General features: G+C 41.5%; 1 protein-coding gene across 1 annotated transcript in view; it reads left to right on the forward strand.

Moving 5' to 3' along the window:
* The window catches only part of CDC20B (cell division cycle 20B), a 36,244-nt gene extending 23,925 nt beyond the window's left edge, over positions 1-12,319 (forward strand). Inside the window, exons 5-12 of the mRNA XM_044283269.1 lie at positions 747-843; positions 2,298-2,402; positions 3,648-3,844; positions 5,442-5,536; positions 6,894-7,119; positions 8,570-8,695; positions 9,613-9,730; positions 11,669-12,319. Coding sequence (XP_044139204.1) covers positions 747-843; positions 2,298-2,402; positions 3,648-3,844; positions 5,442-5,536; positions 6,894-7,119; positions 8,570-8,695; positions 9,613-9,730; positions 11,669-11,793 — 1,089 coding nt within the window. The 3' untranslated portion in view covers positions 11,794-12,319. The remainder of the gene's footprint in view (positions 1-746; positions 844-2,297; positions 2,403-3,647; positions 3,845-5,441; positions 5,537-6,893; positions 7,120-8,569; positions 8,696-9,612; positions 9,731-11,668) is intronic.
* The last annotated feature ends 4,666 nt before the right edge of the window (positions 12,320-16,985 follow it).

Raw genomic sequence — 16,985 nt, forward strand, 5'->3', positions numbered from 1 at the left:
TAAATTAAATAAAAATCTATTTACTTTAATTAATTAAAAACACTAAATTTTTCAATAAAATGTATCAGTATAGCGCCACCTACTGTGTGTTCTTTTCCTTATATCTCTGTCCACTTCACTGAGATGGTTGCACATGCTCAGTTCTATTCTTCAACTGCCACCAGTTGTGTCTACTGTGACAGTTACAGGGAGAGAGCAGCAGCCGAAAAAGAAATACCCCTGAGAATGAACTGCCCCTGAGAAAGGTCACATTCCCCCGAGCTCCCAGCTTGAAATAAGTCTAGCAGAGCAATGAATGGGGAGATCTCTGGATCCATGTGAGGTACAGAGCTGGTTCTGGCTTTGTTAGGACCCTTTCAGACGAGCGTGTGTCACGCTGCGAGTCCGCAGTGCAGCTCCCGGCCTGACCTCCCAGCACTGCCGGGGTCACTTAGCATTATATTGATTTATGATGCTATGTAACCCTTACAGTTCTGGAATGTATAGGATAACACTGACAGCATTATGCCAGTGTCATCTAATAGATTCCAGAACTGTAAAGGTTACATAGCATCATAAATCAGTATAAAGCTATGTGACCCCGTCGGTGCTGGGAGGTCAGGCTGGGAGCTGCGCTGCGGACTCAAAGCCTGACAAACGCTCGTCTGCAAGGGGCCTTAGAAATATATTGTCATGTACTATATGATGTCTGGTTTTCATCTTTTACCTTAATCATGAGCTAATCCCTTTAATTGTATCATTTCTAGATATTTCTTACCACTGTGGAAGAGCATAAGATTGGAACTTCTAAGCAATGTAACACTACAATGCAGATATGTGAGGAAGACTCATGTACATATAGAGGTATAAAAAAAGGAGATTGTTTTAATTTCTTGCTACGTTGTGGAAAATGTCATTTTATACAGCATAAGATGCAGTGATTGCACCAGTATTGAGGCCCTGAATATTTTTTCAGGGGTCTCCCTTTTGTTGCACCACTTTCTGTATACCCTGCCAGGTATATGGAGGTAATACAGGAGAGGTCCCCTTCCCACCAAACCTTCTCTTTTTAAATGGTGCCATTCTGACTCATGTCTCTTCCTAGGAAAGTTGGTTGATCTTATGACCTCCTTTTAAGGGATTTCAACTCCATTTATGGCATTTCTAAAGGATATTATAATTGTCTGATATGTGGGGTTCCTGCCTACCCTGTGACTATGTCATAAATGTCTAAAGTTAAGATGCCCCTTTGATATCAGGGTGTGTGTTTTTTCTATTACAGACTCCTATTAACGTTAAAATGCGTGAAAGATAAAAGACAGATATCATGAGGGGTTTTCAGTTCCTTATCTGAATCCTCCTTATCTTCTGTTTTTTAGCACTTGTGAAATGCCTATCGTTTGCTCCATTGCATATTTACTCTACAAAACTAATACACAATGTCGGTCCGTCTTTGGCCCTGGATTTTACGGAGCATACTTCAATAGACGTGTTTCAACATGACAAATCCACTTTAACCGGGTTGTCTCATGAGGACAACTCCTGTCCATATACCCTATTAGGACATATGGATATCACAGAAGTTAAGTCCTGTCCATATACCCTATTAGGACATATATACCCTATAAGGACATATGGACAACATAGAAGGGGGGTATGAGAGTGAATGGAGGGGGACAACAACTCTGTACAAGACCGCAGATAGATATGCCTTTCATAGTTTAGATGAAAGGGGTTATCCTACTAATTTACAGCTGTTTTTTTACACACATATCTTCCCTTTTTGTGAGTGGGTAGTAGCTCATCAAATACCTGAATCTCCTCTAAGAGTACATTGTTATAACACTCCTTCCTCCTCTGCATAGAAAATAGTCCATCATATATAGCCCAACAGATACCTATGGTGTGAAATGCCCCAACAATTTTCTCCTCCACTGTCTAGAGAGAGAGCAGAGGTGTAGTCTGCAGTAAGGGTACAGAGGGGAGGTAACCAGTTGGGGGTGTGTCCCTGCACAGTCTGACTCTATCCAATCAGTGCTGCCATTTCAAGACTGTGCAGGTACACCCCCCCAACTGGTTACCTCCCCTCTGTACCCTTACTGCAGACTGCTAGCAATTTATTCATAACTTCTCGTAGAAATAATACAGGAATGGCACAAAATTGAATCATAAGAATAGATGCCCCAGAATTGTTATTACACGGGGAATGCATGAAGCTATTAAAACAGGGATGTGAGGAGCGGTGACAGGTCCTCTTTAATGATAATTAAATAAACCTGATTCATTTAATTCTGTAATTGTGTAATATGTCTCTTCAGGCTGCCAACAAAGCAAGACAAATGTCACACTTGAAAAATCTTCCGATGTTAACTTTTTGCAACCTGATGTGAAACTCCATTTATCAGGGCTTCGGAATGATTACTGTAAGTTTCTGTAAGTCATAATTTATGATTTCCTATTTATTATCAAAATTACATTACATGATTAATGTTTTATAATGGTTGTAAATGTGAGTAGGGGCCTTGATATTGGAGACTCACATTGTCTGTATAGAGAGGGTGTGTATATCTCCTGCAATGATTGGAAAGAAAATGCCAACAGATTACTACAGTCCAGCAAATTGACTACTGCCCTTTGGGGATATTCACATGACCGTATGTATTTTACGGTCCGGAAAAATACATATGATGTCGGTGTTGCATCCTTTTTGCTGACCCATTCTGTTCCCCAAAAGATAGAACTTAGCCACAAATGCGGACCATGGATTCATTTAATTCAATGGGATACGGATGCAACACAGACATCGCATGGGCGTCAACCATATTATGTAGATCTGCATTTCGCGGACAGCAAAATACATACGGTCATGTGAATGCCCCTTCTGTGATCAGGGAGAAGCAGTGGAATTGCATGCAGAGGCCTATCTGTGTGAATACTGTTATAGTGGCCTACCAAAGGCTACAGCAACACAATATAGTTGTCATCTGTCCATACAACCGTTTCATTGCCATATTCTGATCACCATAACTTTTTTAAAGTTATGTCTACGGAGCTGTGTGCGGCTCACTTTTGCGATACAATAAGTCGTTTTTTATTGATACCACTTTGGAGTGTGTATGACTTTTTGATCACTTTTTATTAAATTTTTTGGGGAGGTGTTGGACTCCCACTGATCAGATATTGATGACCTGTGTGCAAGATAGGTCATCAGTATTGTACTCCTGGAAAACCCCTTTAAATCCCCTGTCCTCTGGTGATAGATGAGATGACTCTGATGACCCTATCCTAGTCTACATAGCAAAGTCGAAAACTGACGAATCCTGTATATGTCAGCATACAATTCCCTTGGTTAGTGTGAAAACTGGAATACTTTTATATGGCAAGTCACAAAAAATAAAAACTTTTTTCCCAACCAACAAAAATAACTTTGATCATCGTGGTTATGATACATTCCTTTTAAAGGAAAACCCAAGAGTAAATTGTATTGCTCATTGGAATTAGTTTCTTTAGATTTCCAGTTGATGTGATATGTCCATCACCTGAGATGTAGGGCATTCCAGAACCAAAGAGGTTGGTTTGTCAAACTGTCTTCCTAAAAATGGAATTATCCTTTAAATATACCTCACCGTGACTCCACTAACAGACTGTATATCTGGTTTTGTTTTCAGATCTTAACCTTTTGGATTGGAATTCAGAAAATCTTGTTGCCCTAGGGCTTAAATCAGCTGTGCATATCTGGAATACGGAAAACAACAGCATAGCTCAAACTATTCATTTACCTTCTCCATCAACGTATGTTTCATCAGTATCATGGATAAATGCTGGGTCATGTCTGGCAGTTGGCACAAGCAATGGCGAAGTTCAGGTACTTTTTATTATATCATCTGTAGATTGGGGATGAATGTGCGTATGATTTTAAAGAGAACCTGTCACCTCTCCTGACATGTCTGTTTTAGTAACTACTTGTATTCCCCATATACAATGCATTTGGAAAGTCTTCAGACCCTTTCATTTTGTTATGGGGCTAAAATACAAAAACATCTAGTTTTTCCCCATTAATCTGGACTCAATACTCCATAATGAGAAAGTGAAAACAGACTTTAGAAATTTTCGCTAATTTTATTAAACAGGAAAACTAAAAATTTCGGATGGACAGAAGTATTCAGACCCTTTGCTATGACACTTGAAATTTAGCTCTGGGACCTCCCATCTCTCTTGATCATCTTGATCACTTTTTAATAGTTCCCATAGGGAACTTGAACAAGCAATCATCAGATTGTATCTCTCATAGACTCCAATGCATTAGCATTGGAGTCTATGAGAATTTCACTGCGTTCCTATGGAACCCTGCCACAGGCAGCCTCAGATCATTCAGAAAAACCGAGGCTGCCGCACACACCACCTGGCTCCCCCGATCCTGGCTAGGGGGAACCAGAGCATGCATTCCCGGTTTTTAACCTCACAGATGCTGTGGTCTCATTTGACTGTTAGCACCACGTCTAGCTCAGTAGTCTGGTAAGGGAAGTTGAGTTTGTAGAGCAAGCTCCAGAGACTAACCATCTCTGCATGATCTACGAAGAGAAAACCATCATTGGAATACTCAGAGAGACAGATAGAAAGGAAATGACAGAATCTGTAACGGCCAAGAAAATGGAGTCAGCTATCAAAAGCTATAGACGTTACTGCTGTACATGCTGTACACTTGGACATGACCTGGTCGGTCGGGTCCCTGAATCTGTACACCGCAGTAGTGTATTACAGCTATTGTCAGCCCCAGATTCTGCAGATGGAGAGTTAAGGAGTATATTGAATGTAAACCTCCCCTGTACCCTTACAAATCCACCTGGGGGAAGACTTGCACTGTCCTATGTTGGAACCATGTTCTGTAATGGCTGGAAGTACTACAACCCTCACTCTGAAGTACAGTAAAGAGACACTATTTTTTTGGGGGGAAGATCTGCACTGTACATTGTTGGAACCGTGTTCTGAGATGGTTGGAAGTACTAGAAACCCTCAAGACATTTATTCTGTTAAATCTGGCCTGGTTACTGACTTCTACACCATACGCTAGCTATCGCACCCTCTACACATCCTGCCTTGCACCCATACAAAGATTGACACCAAGGGCACCCAAAACTACCATCACCCCTAATGCTGAGTGCCCCAATTGATGGGAGTGCTACTGCACTCGCCCTAGGAAGCAGCGGTGTGAGGAAAGCCACAGTGATCAACTTTCTGCAGCCAGAGCCACTACCACTCCCATCCTACACTTCGGCTCCTTAGAGGCTCGCTGCACCTTGAACACACTGTGGAATATATTTGCATGGATTTGGGGGCATGGCGAAGATCTTCAAATCTGCAGTAGTATAAAGTTTCTTCCAAAGTGTGAAATTACTATGCCAAATTGACAGATGAAATATTCTCAGCAAGCAGAGATATAATGGACTTTCCTAATCTTTCAGCTCTGGGACATTGTAACACAGAAGAGACTCAGGAACATGCTCGGACACATGTCTGTGGTGGGAGCTTTAAGCTGGAATCAGCATATTTTAAGCAGGTAAGGAGAGGTGTGCAATTAGCTGGAGAAGAAATGGGTAAGGGTGGGTTCACACTAGCGTTAGGGATTCCGTTATGGCTTTCTGTTATAACGTAGTTATAACGGAATCCATAAGACGTAAGGATGGATCCATTCTTCTGCCCATAGACTTGTATTATGACGGAATGCAAAACGGAAGCCTTTAAAAGTCTATGGGAATCAAAACGGATCCGTCTGGGTCCCGTTATGCAAGACTGAAAACAAAGTCCTTTCAACGGGACTTTGTTTTCCAGCTTGCATAACGGGACCCAGGCGGATCCGTTATGCTTTCCCATAGACTTCTGTCGGGACGGAAAGCAAAACGGAATGCCTTTTAAAGGCTTCCGTTTTGCATTCTGTCTGGGCGTTCCGTTATAAGCCATAACGGAATCCCTAACACTAGTGTGAACTCACCCTAATTTAGGAAAATTGCAAAGTTAATTGCAGTGTTTCCATATTGACTTCTGCATTTCTTACATGACTTTTTATAAATACTCCATAGAACATGAAGCTTGGGTAGGATGAAACATAAAAGGATCACTGCTGTTAGTTAGTAATATGGAGTCCTCTCTTCTTGTTGGCTCCCCCCCCCCCCCAAACACACATCCCAAATCTTTATCACGGCTGATCCTATGGCAGTATCAGGTGAAGGCATCAGTATCAGTCCCAGGGGGTATTTAATCTTGCCTATCTGTTTATAGTCATGTTATGGCATGCTTCTATGGAAGTCCTGGTCTTGACAGGGGAAAGTGGTGCATATTCAAGCCAAACTGAAGAACTCTATTATTCATGGACATTTCCTCTAGGGGTTATCCCATAAAGAGTATTACCAAGGGGGCATCTAGCCTTTCTGCTGCCTGAGTTGAAAACTGAAATGACACCCCCATCCCCCAAAGCCAAATTCTCAACTTACCCCTTCCCTCCAGCCTTACAGTTAAAGGCATACTTGGAAAACATTACATATGGTGCTACAAACATACTGGTTAATATAGCAGTACAGCTTTTCCACTGCCCCCCACTTTGTCCTACCTGGTGCTGCCTGAGGCAGTCGCCTCACCTCGCCTCATTGGCGGTGCACCCCTGAGTATTACTACTGTATGCAATAAAAAGAGCACTTCACATGACGCATTATTGGAATATACATGCAATAAAATATTGCAAGGTTTTTTATGTATGTACATTCCATTTCCTCTCTGCTGTTTATTCTTTTGGTCCACCTTCTCCTGCATTCAGAGGTAACATGCTCAGTAGCTGTGTGCCTATTCTAGTCAGTTTACCACATATGCCAAGTCCTGGTAAGGTTAATTAATGCACATTATATCATTTCTGTTCTGTCCAGTGGCTCCAGGCTTGGTCATATACACCATCATGATGTCCGCATTGCAGAAAACTATATTGGAACTCTACGTCACAAGCAAGGCATTTGTAGTCTAAAGTGGTCACCATCGGAAAAGCACTTGGCCAGTGGATCAAGCGATGGGATTCTCAATATCTGGCCTTATGATCCAGGGTCGTCAAACCTTTGCACACCATTACAGTCCATGGTGCACCCCACAGCTGTCAAGGTGAGATGTGCCAGATAACACTATTGCACTATGTACTGTTCCTATGGGACTATCATTTTGTTACCAGATGCTGCCTGTAGAAGGCGGTATATCTGTGTGAGACTAGACAGTAAATAGCCGTAATGCACCATGTATCTGGGCAAAGTCTGGCACTCTCTTTGCACTAGTTGGCATGGATATGTATATGCTACATGGCTAGGCGTAGACAAACATGGCACTTTGCACTATGCATGCAGTAGAATATAGGGTACTTTCTTAGTTCTGTGTTTGGCACTATGTAAGCTTAATTATGATTTATTAGGTCACAATATGGCTCTATGTGAATACCATACACATTCAGTTGCTGTAGGCCAAACGATTATACCCACTTTACACATATTTAATTTATCAGAATAATATTACTACCTCCGAAAAACACAAAACCAAAGTAATAATATTAGCTGAAAAGCAAAATGACGTAACAATTCTGGAACAGAGATGAGCGAATCAATTCTAAACAAATCAGACTCATCACAAATTTCACAAAAATGTAATGCCCGATCCGTGTGCAACTCAGTGCATTTTAGTGCGTCAATACCAGTGTACAGTGTGTTCGTAATAGTAGACTTTTAATTGTGCCTGTGTTTATTACCAACAAAACCAGTTGCAATTTTGCTGTTTAAAACTGTGCATTTCAGCACATATTAGAGCCAATACCAAAAAGAGCAGTTGCAAGTTTTTTTCCAATAACACTATGTGTATTTATATGCCATCTGCGCCCAATAAGGGAAATGTTTGAATGTTTTTATAAAAAAATAATAATGTGACAGTGAATTGTGTTTAATAAAAGGCTGTTTGCTAACACCGTCAACTATGCATTTACCCATAGCTATGTATGTCAGTGTCATGCTGACCTTATTTACTATTGCTGTGTTTGCTTTAAAGAGCTTAAAAAGGGAAGGAGAGAGAGAAAAAAGGTTAAAAAAAAATTCTAAGAAACATATACCAGAGAGAAAAATATAAGTTCTAGGAGACCTCAGAGTTTTAGGCTAAAAGTAGAAAGTTTGATTTGAGTAGAATTGACTCTGACCCCAATCAAACGTTTTGACCAATTTGTTAGAATCTGAACAAAACAAATGTCAGGAAATTTGCTCATCCCTATTCTGGAACATTTATTTTATTGTCTCTGTGCGGTGTCCTTCCTGTATAATTCCCTACAGAAGATTATAAATAAAGGTAGAACTGGGTGCTACCAGTTGGGGTGTGTCGCTGCATCCAATCAGTGCTGCCAGTGTCAGACAGTGCAGGGACACAGCCACAATGGGCAACACCCAGTTGTACATTTATTTATTAACATCTAGCAGGAATATCATGAATGTGGAAAACAAGTAATTAGTTAAAATGACATGTCAGGAGAGGTGTCAGGTCCTCTTTATGGTCTTTACTCATGGTTTTGGCTTCTCTTCTTCAGGCGATAAACTGGTGTCCATGGCTGTCAGACACTCTTGCCGTAGGAGGTGGAATGAGCGACGGCCACATACGTATTTGGGATACAAGTAATGCAAGAATTATCAAATCGACAAACACAAACTCACAGGTAAGCAAGTCAGTTTTATATGTGTATTACCAGTGTATTCATATTAGGCTATAGCTTAGTCATTTCACTATATGATGGATTGTGACCTTAGAAAGCAAAAAAGCTTGTTTTAGTTTTCTATGATACACTGGATAATGTGTATTATAATCAATTTTACTGTATTTGGTTTGTCCCAACATTGCATATAGCCAACTTGTATTAGACAATTTTAATGGAAGATAAATTCCCAGGGGTCCCTCAAGTTAAAGTATTAATTTGTTCTGGACCATTGTAAGTTAAAAATATTGTAACTTTGGACCATAACTCTATGGAAAACTAGGATTTGGTTCAGAAGCCCCCAATATATTATCCCTAAGTAATAAAAAAATAATATTAACGGAAAATGAGTGAATAACTAGTGCAGGTACAGTAAGTCCTTAAATAGTTGCTGGAAGCTGTAAAACACTGTCCTGTATGGCACACAATGCACCAGAAAAAAATAATGAAGCAGTCCTCACCTGATTTCGAAAGGTGCAGCTCATCCTGGTACAGACAGAGGGCAGTACAGAACATGTAGTGCCGCACTCTACTATAGAGCGGCACTTCTAGACAGCCAGTCAGTAAATATATTAATGTATCACAGGTTGTTACCAGTAATATGCCCATGCTGGCTGGCCAGGTCTTCCAGTGACTCACATGCAGCACATCTGTCAGTCTGTGACTGTATTCTGAATGTGGTGTGAATTGTGGGCCAGGAAAGACCATTGTATGCTAAATATATTGTAACCTGAGGTCACTGTAACTAGAGGCACCACTGAAAGTAATGGGCATTGTATCTATAAAAAACAGAGGTGTATGAAGAACCCAATCCCTAGATTGTTCAAAACTTTCTTATTCAATTTGTTGTTTTCAACATTTTTTTTTTTTTTCTTCATCAGATCTGCTCTATCCTTTGGCTGCCAGATACAAGAGAACTCATCACAGGTCATGGAGCTCCAAAAAACCAAATGAGTATTTGGCAATACCCATCTTTAGTGAAAAGGACTGATGTTTATGGTGAGTAGGACATCATCTAAACATTCAAAGTGTCCCTGGACTTAAAAATGTGTTGATATGTCATAGCAACATATCAAAGGTTTCAATCGGTGTGGGTCTAACTGCGGAGACCCCCGCTGATCGCTAGAACAAGGAGAATGAAGCCCTTCCTACTGACGTCTATGAAGTCCCAAGATTGTTTTAGAGATCAGTGGGGTCTCAGCACTCAGATCCCCACGATCTAAACTTTTGATATGTTGCTCAGTCCAGAGGCACTGTCAGATTTCGTAAAAGTAAGACAAGCTGGCCAGACACTTGAGATAGTTCTTGACCAAATGCAGATATATTTCCATTGGTACAGGGGAATAAGCTGCCTCCAGACCCCTTTGCAATGACTTATCTCCCAAAGGTACAAAGGATGATGTAAGGGAGGAAGTAAGGGGGCGGCTGAGCTTATTGTGTGGGGGCACTAAGGGGACATTCTGCTGTGTGGGGGCACTAAGGGGACATTCTACTGTGTGGGGGCACTAAGGGGACATTCTACTGTGTGGGGGTCACTAAGGGGATAGCACTATTGTAACGGAGCAGCACTACTGTAAGGGAGACACTAAGAGACCATGACTATTGTGAGGATGCACAAAGGAGACTGGGGGGGATTGGGTGTGTATAGATAATTATTAGACAGATTTAGAGTCGTGGCTTCGTTTAACCCCTTAGTGACAAATGACGTACTATGTACATCCTGATGTGGTGTTAGTTACCGCATCATGACATGCACAGTACGTCATGAAATGAAAGTGTCACCGCAAGTATACTTCCGGTGACACTGGCATCTTAACGGGTGTGACGGACAGCAGAGCTGTCCGGGCAACAGTCAGGGGACCAGTCACAGCGGTCAGGGCCGTCTTTAACGCAGAGCAAAAGGGGCAGATGCTCCTGGGGGGCCCAAGGCAACTGCCTCTTGAGCCCCTCTGGCCACTGGAGGACCTTTCATGGGTCCATACTTTATTAACTAAGTAGCAGGACAGGTAGGGCATACATGGGGGATGTCCCTGCACTTACTATTATTTCTGGGCGCCGCTCCATTACGCCGCTGTGGCCCCCGTTATATTCTCCCGTGCTGTATGCTAAGTAACAGCATCAGAACACAAGGGAGGAGACATCAGCTTTTCTCTGTGGGCGTTCCTTCTCCCTGGCTGTGAAGTTCTGTGCTGCGATTAGAAAGCGGTACAGGGAGAAGGAACGCCCAGGGAGAAAAGCTGATGTCTCCTCCCTGGTGTTCCGATGCTGTTACTTAGCATACAGTGCGGGAGAATGTAATGGGGGCCACAGCGGCTCAACGGAGCGGCCCAGCTGACCCTGTAAAACATTATATGAGAGGGCCTGCTGGTGAGCTGACCCTGTAAAACATTATATCCGAGGGCCTGCTAGTGAGCTGACCCTGTAAAAGATTTTAGGTGCGGGCCTGCTGGTGAGCTGACCCTGTAAAACATTATATGCGAGGGCCTGCTGGTGAGCTGACCCTGTAAAAGATTTTAGGTGCGGCCCTGCTGGTGAGCTGACCCTGTAAAACATTATATGCGAGGGCCTGCTGGTGAGCTGACCCTGTAAAAGATTTTAGGTGCGGCCCTGCTGGTGAGCTGACCCTCTAAAAAATTAGATACGAGGGCCTGCTGGTGAGCTGACCCTCTAAAAAGTTATATGCGAGGGCCTGCAGCTGAGCTGACCCTGTAAAACATTATATGCAAAGGGCAAGTATGCGAGGGCATTATATGCGATGAATAAGCATGTTGATATGATGGAGGAGGAGGATGAGAAAAGGAATATTCAACCATATACCCTTGTTTGTCATGTGCTATATGATGTCTGATTGTCATTTTTCACATTATTCACGTGATAACCCCTTTAATAGAAATGTATGGCTGTCACATGACCCTGTGTTATATTATGTTTTAACAGGGCACAGAGGAAGAGTCCTGCATCTTGCCTCAAGTCCACATCACAAGAAAATCTTTTCAGCAGCAGCAAATGAAACATCTTTTATATGGAAATACACAGCAACTAAAGAGCAAACTGAAACATAACAGGACATAACAACATCTCTGGTGCCAGTTACAATGTATTTGGATTAGGGATGAGCTAATCGATTCGTTCATCTGAACAAGTTCTCCGTCTGGGAGTGACTGTCCCTCTAAAGACGATTCTGTACTGTGCCAGAAGATTAAGATGGCCGCACATCACCGTTACTGCATGCGTAAATAATGTGCCCCGAAAATATTTTTCTTCTGGTAGGCCAAGGAACCCCAATCCGACCTTGCTTGGGTCCACCCCAGGAAATAACTCTGAGGATTCGAACCGATCCGGCTACATAACTAGGCCAATGTTTACCTAGGAAGAAATGGCACTGTGGGACTTGTAGATGTAGTCCGGCCAATACAGTGGTTAAAAAATAGAACTAAGAAAGAACTGAATATGTAACAAAAAAAAATTCTGATAATACAAAAAAGAAAATGAAAAGGTGACATGTTTACAGCATGACTTCCCATAGTCCTAACTTTTTTATTTCTCCGTTCACATAGCCTTATGAGGGCTTATGTTTTGCGGGACAAGTTGTACTTTCTAATGGCACCATTTACGGTTGCATACTATGCTGTAGGAAGCAGAAAAAAACTTCCAAATGGTGTAGAATTGGGAAAAAACACAATTCTGAAAAGTTTTTATTTAATTTTTATTTTACACTGTACACTATGCGGTAAAATTGACCTGTTATCTTCATTCTCCAGGTCAGTACGGTTACAACGATACCACACTTGTAGAATTTTTCTTGCGTTTTAATACTGAAAAAAAATGTAAACCTTTGAGGAAAACATATTTTTTTTTTATAACCATATTCTGACCTCTATAACTATTTTGTAGTTATGTATACGGGGCTGTGTGAGGGCTAATTTTTTGCGGGACGATCTGTTCTTTCAGTGATAACAATTTGAAGTGTATTCCACTTTTTGATCACTTTTTATAAAAAAAATATTGGGTAGTTGAAAAAAAATGTCAAATTGGCAGTTTTTTTTTTCCACGTTACGCCATTTTCCGTATGCCATAAATATTGTTATATTTTAATTGTATGGGCATTTTTGCATGTGGCGATGCCCATGATGTGTATTTTTTTATTGGTTAAGTATTTTTATTTTAATATATTTGTAAAAACTTTTTATTACTTTTTTAAAACTTTTTTTTAAGTCACCTTGGATGAAAATAACTGGCAATAATTCGATTGCCCATAGTGTTAATTGATGGCTAAATAGCCATCATTGAAGACTTCATTTGCACTATACCAATACAAGGCTGCCACCTAGTGGCCTGTGTTGATATATTCATCTAATTGACTCTGAAGCCTGCTTGAGTCTTCGGTCAATTAGTGCAATGTAACAGGTTCCCCGCTCTCAGCCGGAGAACGAGGTTCCTGGACCGGCAGTGCAAGACTTCCGGTTCTGGGCTGATCAGATGCCGTGGTCACATTTGACCACGGCATCTGAAGGATAAGATGTATACGATCAGCCTTATGGATGATCGCATACATGTGCCACGAGTCTCTGCTATTTAAAATAGCAGAAACTCCGCGGCTGAGGCGCCCGCTGTACGTTCAAGCGGGCGCCATGTTTGGGAACCGGACCTCCGCCGTACATTTACGGCGGAGGTCCTTAAGGGGTTAATAACCCTAATTATTCCTAAAACTAAATTTATAACAAGTATGAAAAACTGAAAATGATTGCACTTACTCTGGGTTCACATAGATACCAAACCGTAACCACAGACTTATGCAATACTACTGTACATGACAAAGTAGGGAATAATATTAAATAAATATTTATCTTATGTTATTTATTTCTGTTAATTTATATACATTTTGGTGTTTAATGAAATTGCCATTTGTTAATATACAAAATCAGTGTGCAGAGTATCATTATTTCTGTGTCATTTTTACATTTTTTTAAGAATTTATGTATTAAAGTATTAAATGTATTAAAATGAATGATGGTTGTGAATACGTAAAGTTTCTACGTTGTAGTGGTAATTTTTATTTGCAATACCAGTAACATACTGGTTAATTTATTTCATATGATTGGAAAAAAAAGTTATACTTGTTGATCCAGAGAGAAGGTATTTGTACATAGTCTGATATTACAGCCCATTATCTGGATTGACCGTTCATTCCCGATAGTTGCTTGATCATCAGTGGAGGTAAGAGCTGCACTCACATGTAGCAATCATCTCATCTGTATGGGGATAAGCGATTGCTCATCCCCATAGAGAGTCATTGTTTCTGGGCAGCAGATTTTTGCTAAACACTGGCACAGAAACAGTGATTTTTTAGTGCTTGTCAAGAGACACGATCGTCTGATGAATGAGCGTTTGCTCATTAACCAGGTTATTGCTGGCGCCCTTAAGATGCATTAAAGGGTTTCTGGCACCCCAATTTTCACTATTAAACAGGCTGACATTATAGATGTGAAAATGTCACTTGAATTTAACTCTGCATTTCTTTTATTTAAGTATTCCCCCTGTTTTCGTGTAATTTTAACTTTTATTATATGCAAATGAGCCTCTAGGAGCAGGGAGGGCATTGCATTTGCTCCTAGAGGCTCTGTTCGCCCACCTCATTTCCACGCCCTTCTGTCTTGATTGACAGGGCCAGGCCAGCGTTGGCTCTCTTGCTGGCCCCGTCTGCCGTGTAACTCTCGTGCCTGCGCCGTCCTGTTCAGTATTCTGCGCAGGCGCAGTGAGAAAGCCGGCTGCAGAAACCCTTTAACACCTACTGAGGAGCAGCAGATTGTTGGCAGGAAAGGGTTCCCAGTTCCTTCCCAGTCGGCTTGCTCGTTCAGTGGAGGTTTAGACAACACGATCTGCTGCCCAGAAAAGATCATTTAGGTGCCTGCACGAACCACAGTTTCACCTGCGTTTCGCTCGTTCATTGGGTGATCGGCTGCACTTTTACACAGATTGTTGGAAATGATTATTCGCAGGAACGTTCGTTGCCGATAATCTGCCTGGTGATTGTACCGTATAAATCCACCTTTACACAGGCCAATTATCAGGAATGAGCATTTCTATAAAAGATCATCCCATATAATTGCCAATATTATCAGTCCGTGTAAAAGAGCCTTTACGCAAAACAACTATGAGGCCTGTTCCTCCACTGGTTTCTGTAAATGTACCTTCCTCTCTTCACGCTTTCTAAAAGTGTTTGATGTCAGCGCTGTGCTGGGTGCTCTGAACCATCAGATGCCTCCCTCTGCAGCCTCCTCTCACTCCTATATGGTTTACTTAAAGGGGTTGTCTCACTTCAGCAAATGGCATTTATCATGTAGAGAAAGTGAATACAAAGCACTTACTAATTTACTGTGATTGTCCATATTGCTTCCTGTGCTGGCTAGATTCATTTTTCCATCACATTGTATGCTGCTCGCTTCCATGGTTACGACCACCCTGCAATCCAACAGGGGGTGGTCGTGCTTGCACACTATAGGAAAAAGTGCCAGCCTCTCTGGTTGCCGGGACCATGGAAGTGCACATGGGCTGGTGCTTTTTCCTATAGTGTGCAAGCACGGCCACCGCTACTGGATTGCAGGGTGGTCGTAACCATGGAAACGAGCAGTGTATAATGTGATGGAATAATGAATCCAGCCAGCAAAGGAAGCAATATGGACAATCCCAATACATTAGTAAGTGTTTTGCATTAACTTTATCTACCTAATAAATGGTATTTGCTGAAGTGAGACAACCCCTTTAAACACAGGGAGAGAAGCAGCAGGTGCACCCCCTCCTCTTTCTCCTTGTCTTCTATTGCCTATTTTACACTAGACAGATTTTTGGACTGAGGAGGTTTCTGACTATTTACAGAGATCATGCAGACAGGGAACAGACTGCTGGACGGTGAGAAGGATGCCATATTCCTCTATTAATATATATTACATTCTAAGTGGATACTGATTATTGGAACACATGTATAATGATAGGTACCTACTAAAGAGGTTGGGTCACTTCAGAAAATGGCATTTATGTAGAGGAAGTTAATACAAGGCACTTACTAATGTATTGTGATTGTCCATATTGCCTCCTTTGCTGGCTGGATTCATTTTTCCATCACATTATACACTGCTCGTTTCCATGGTTACGACCACCCTCCAATCCAGCAGCGGTAGTCGTGCTTGCCCACTATAAGAAAAAGTGCAAACCTCTCCGCTGGCCGGGACCATGGAAGTGCGCATAGTCTAGTGCTTTTTCCCATAGTGTGCAAGCATGGTCACCACTGCTGGATTGCAGGGTGATCGTAACCATGGAAACGAGCAGTGTAGAATGTGATGGAAAAAGTAATCCAGCCAGCAAAGGAAGCAATATGGACAATCACAATACATTAGTAAGTGCCTTGTACTAACTTTCTCTACATGATAAATGCTATTCGCCGAAGTGAGACAAGCCCTTTAAGAGCTCACGAGTGTAGATATGCTCCTGTTCCCCTGTAGGTTGATGTTCTAGCCAGTTTAGTTGTCAGTTTGACTTGCCCTGAGGGTGGAAGAAGGAGAATTCTTGAAGTGCCACTTACTAAAGATGTCCATACATGTCGTGATAACTTGTAAACAGATCTTTACTGGACAATATCTGCAAGACTGGGAATGTTTTTCTATTTTAACGACTCGAGTCACATAGTAATTGATTATTTGTGTAACTAGGTTTAATTCACTACATTATGACTGTATATTGCATCTCTTTTTAACCAATTTGCCTGGTACTCTTTGCGACCTCAAAGTTTTAGAATGTCCTAGATCAGGGGTACTCAACTGGTGGGCTGCAGTGGCCAGCTATGTGGTCCCCTGTACATCCCGCTCTTAGGCTGCATTCACACGTCAGTATTTTTCTATATCCCGAATTTCGGTCAGTTTTTTGCGGATCCGTTGTTCCTGAAAATGTTTCCGTATGTCATCCGTTTTTTGCGGATCCGCAAAAAACGGAAACATGTATAAATTTCACAAAGCAAATAAAGTTGTTTGGATTTCTTTGAAAAAAAAAATAAAAAAAATAAGTGAATAAGTGATTTCTGTGGGCAGGATTTAATTTCCAGGAACAGATTCCGCAAAAAAAGGGATGACATACGCAATGACATACGAATGTCATCCGTTTTTTGCGGAACCATTGACTTTGTATTGTACCAGGATCCGATTTTTGCGGAAAAGAATAGGACAAGTTTTATATTTAATTGGACATGCGGAACGGAACAACG

This window comes from Bufo gargarizans, chromosome 1 (genome assembly GCF_014858855.1).
Source record: "Bufo gargarizans isolate SCDJY-AF-19 chromosome 1, ASM1485885v1, whole genome shotgun sequence".
NCBI lineage: Eukaryota > Metazoa > Chordata > Amphibia > Anura > Bufonidae > Bufo > Bufo gargarizans.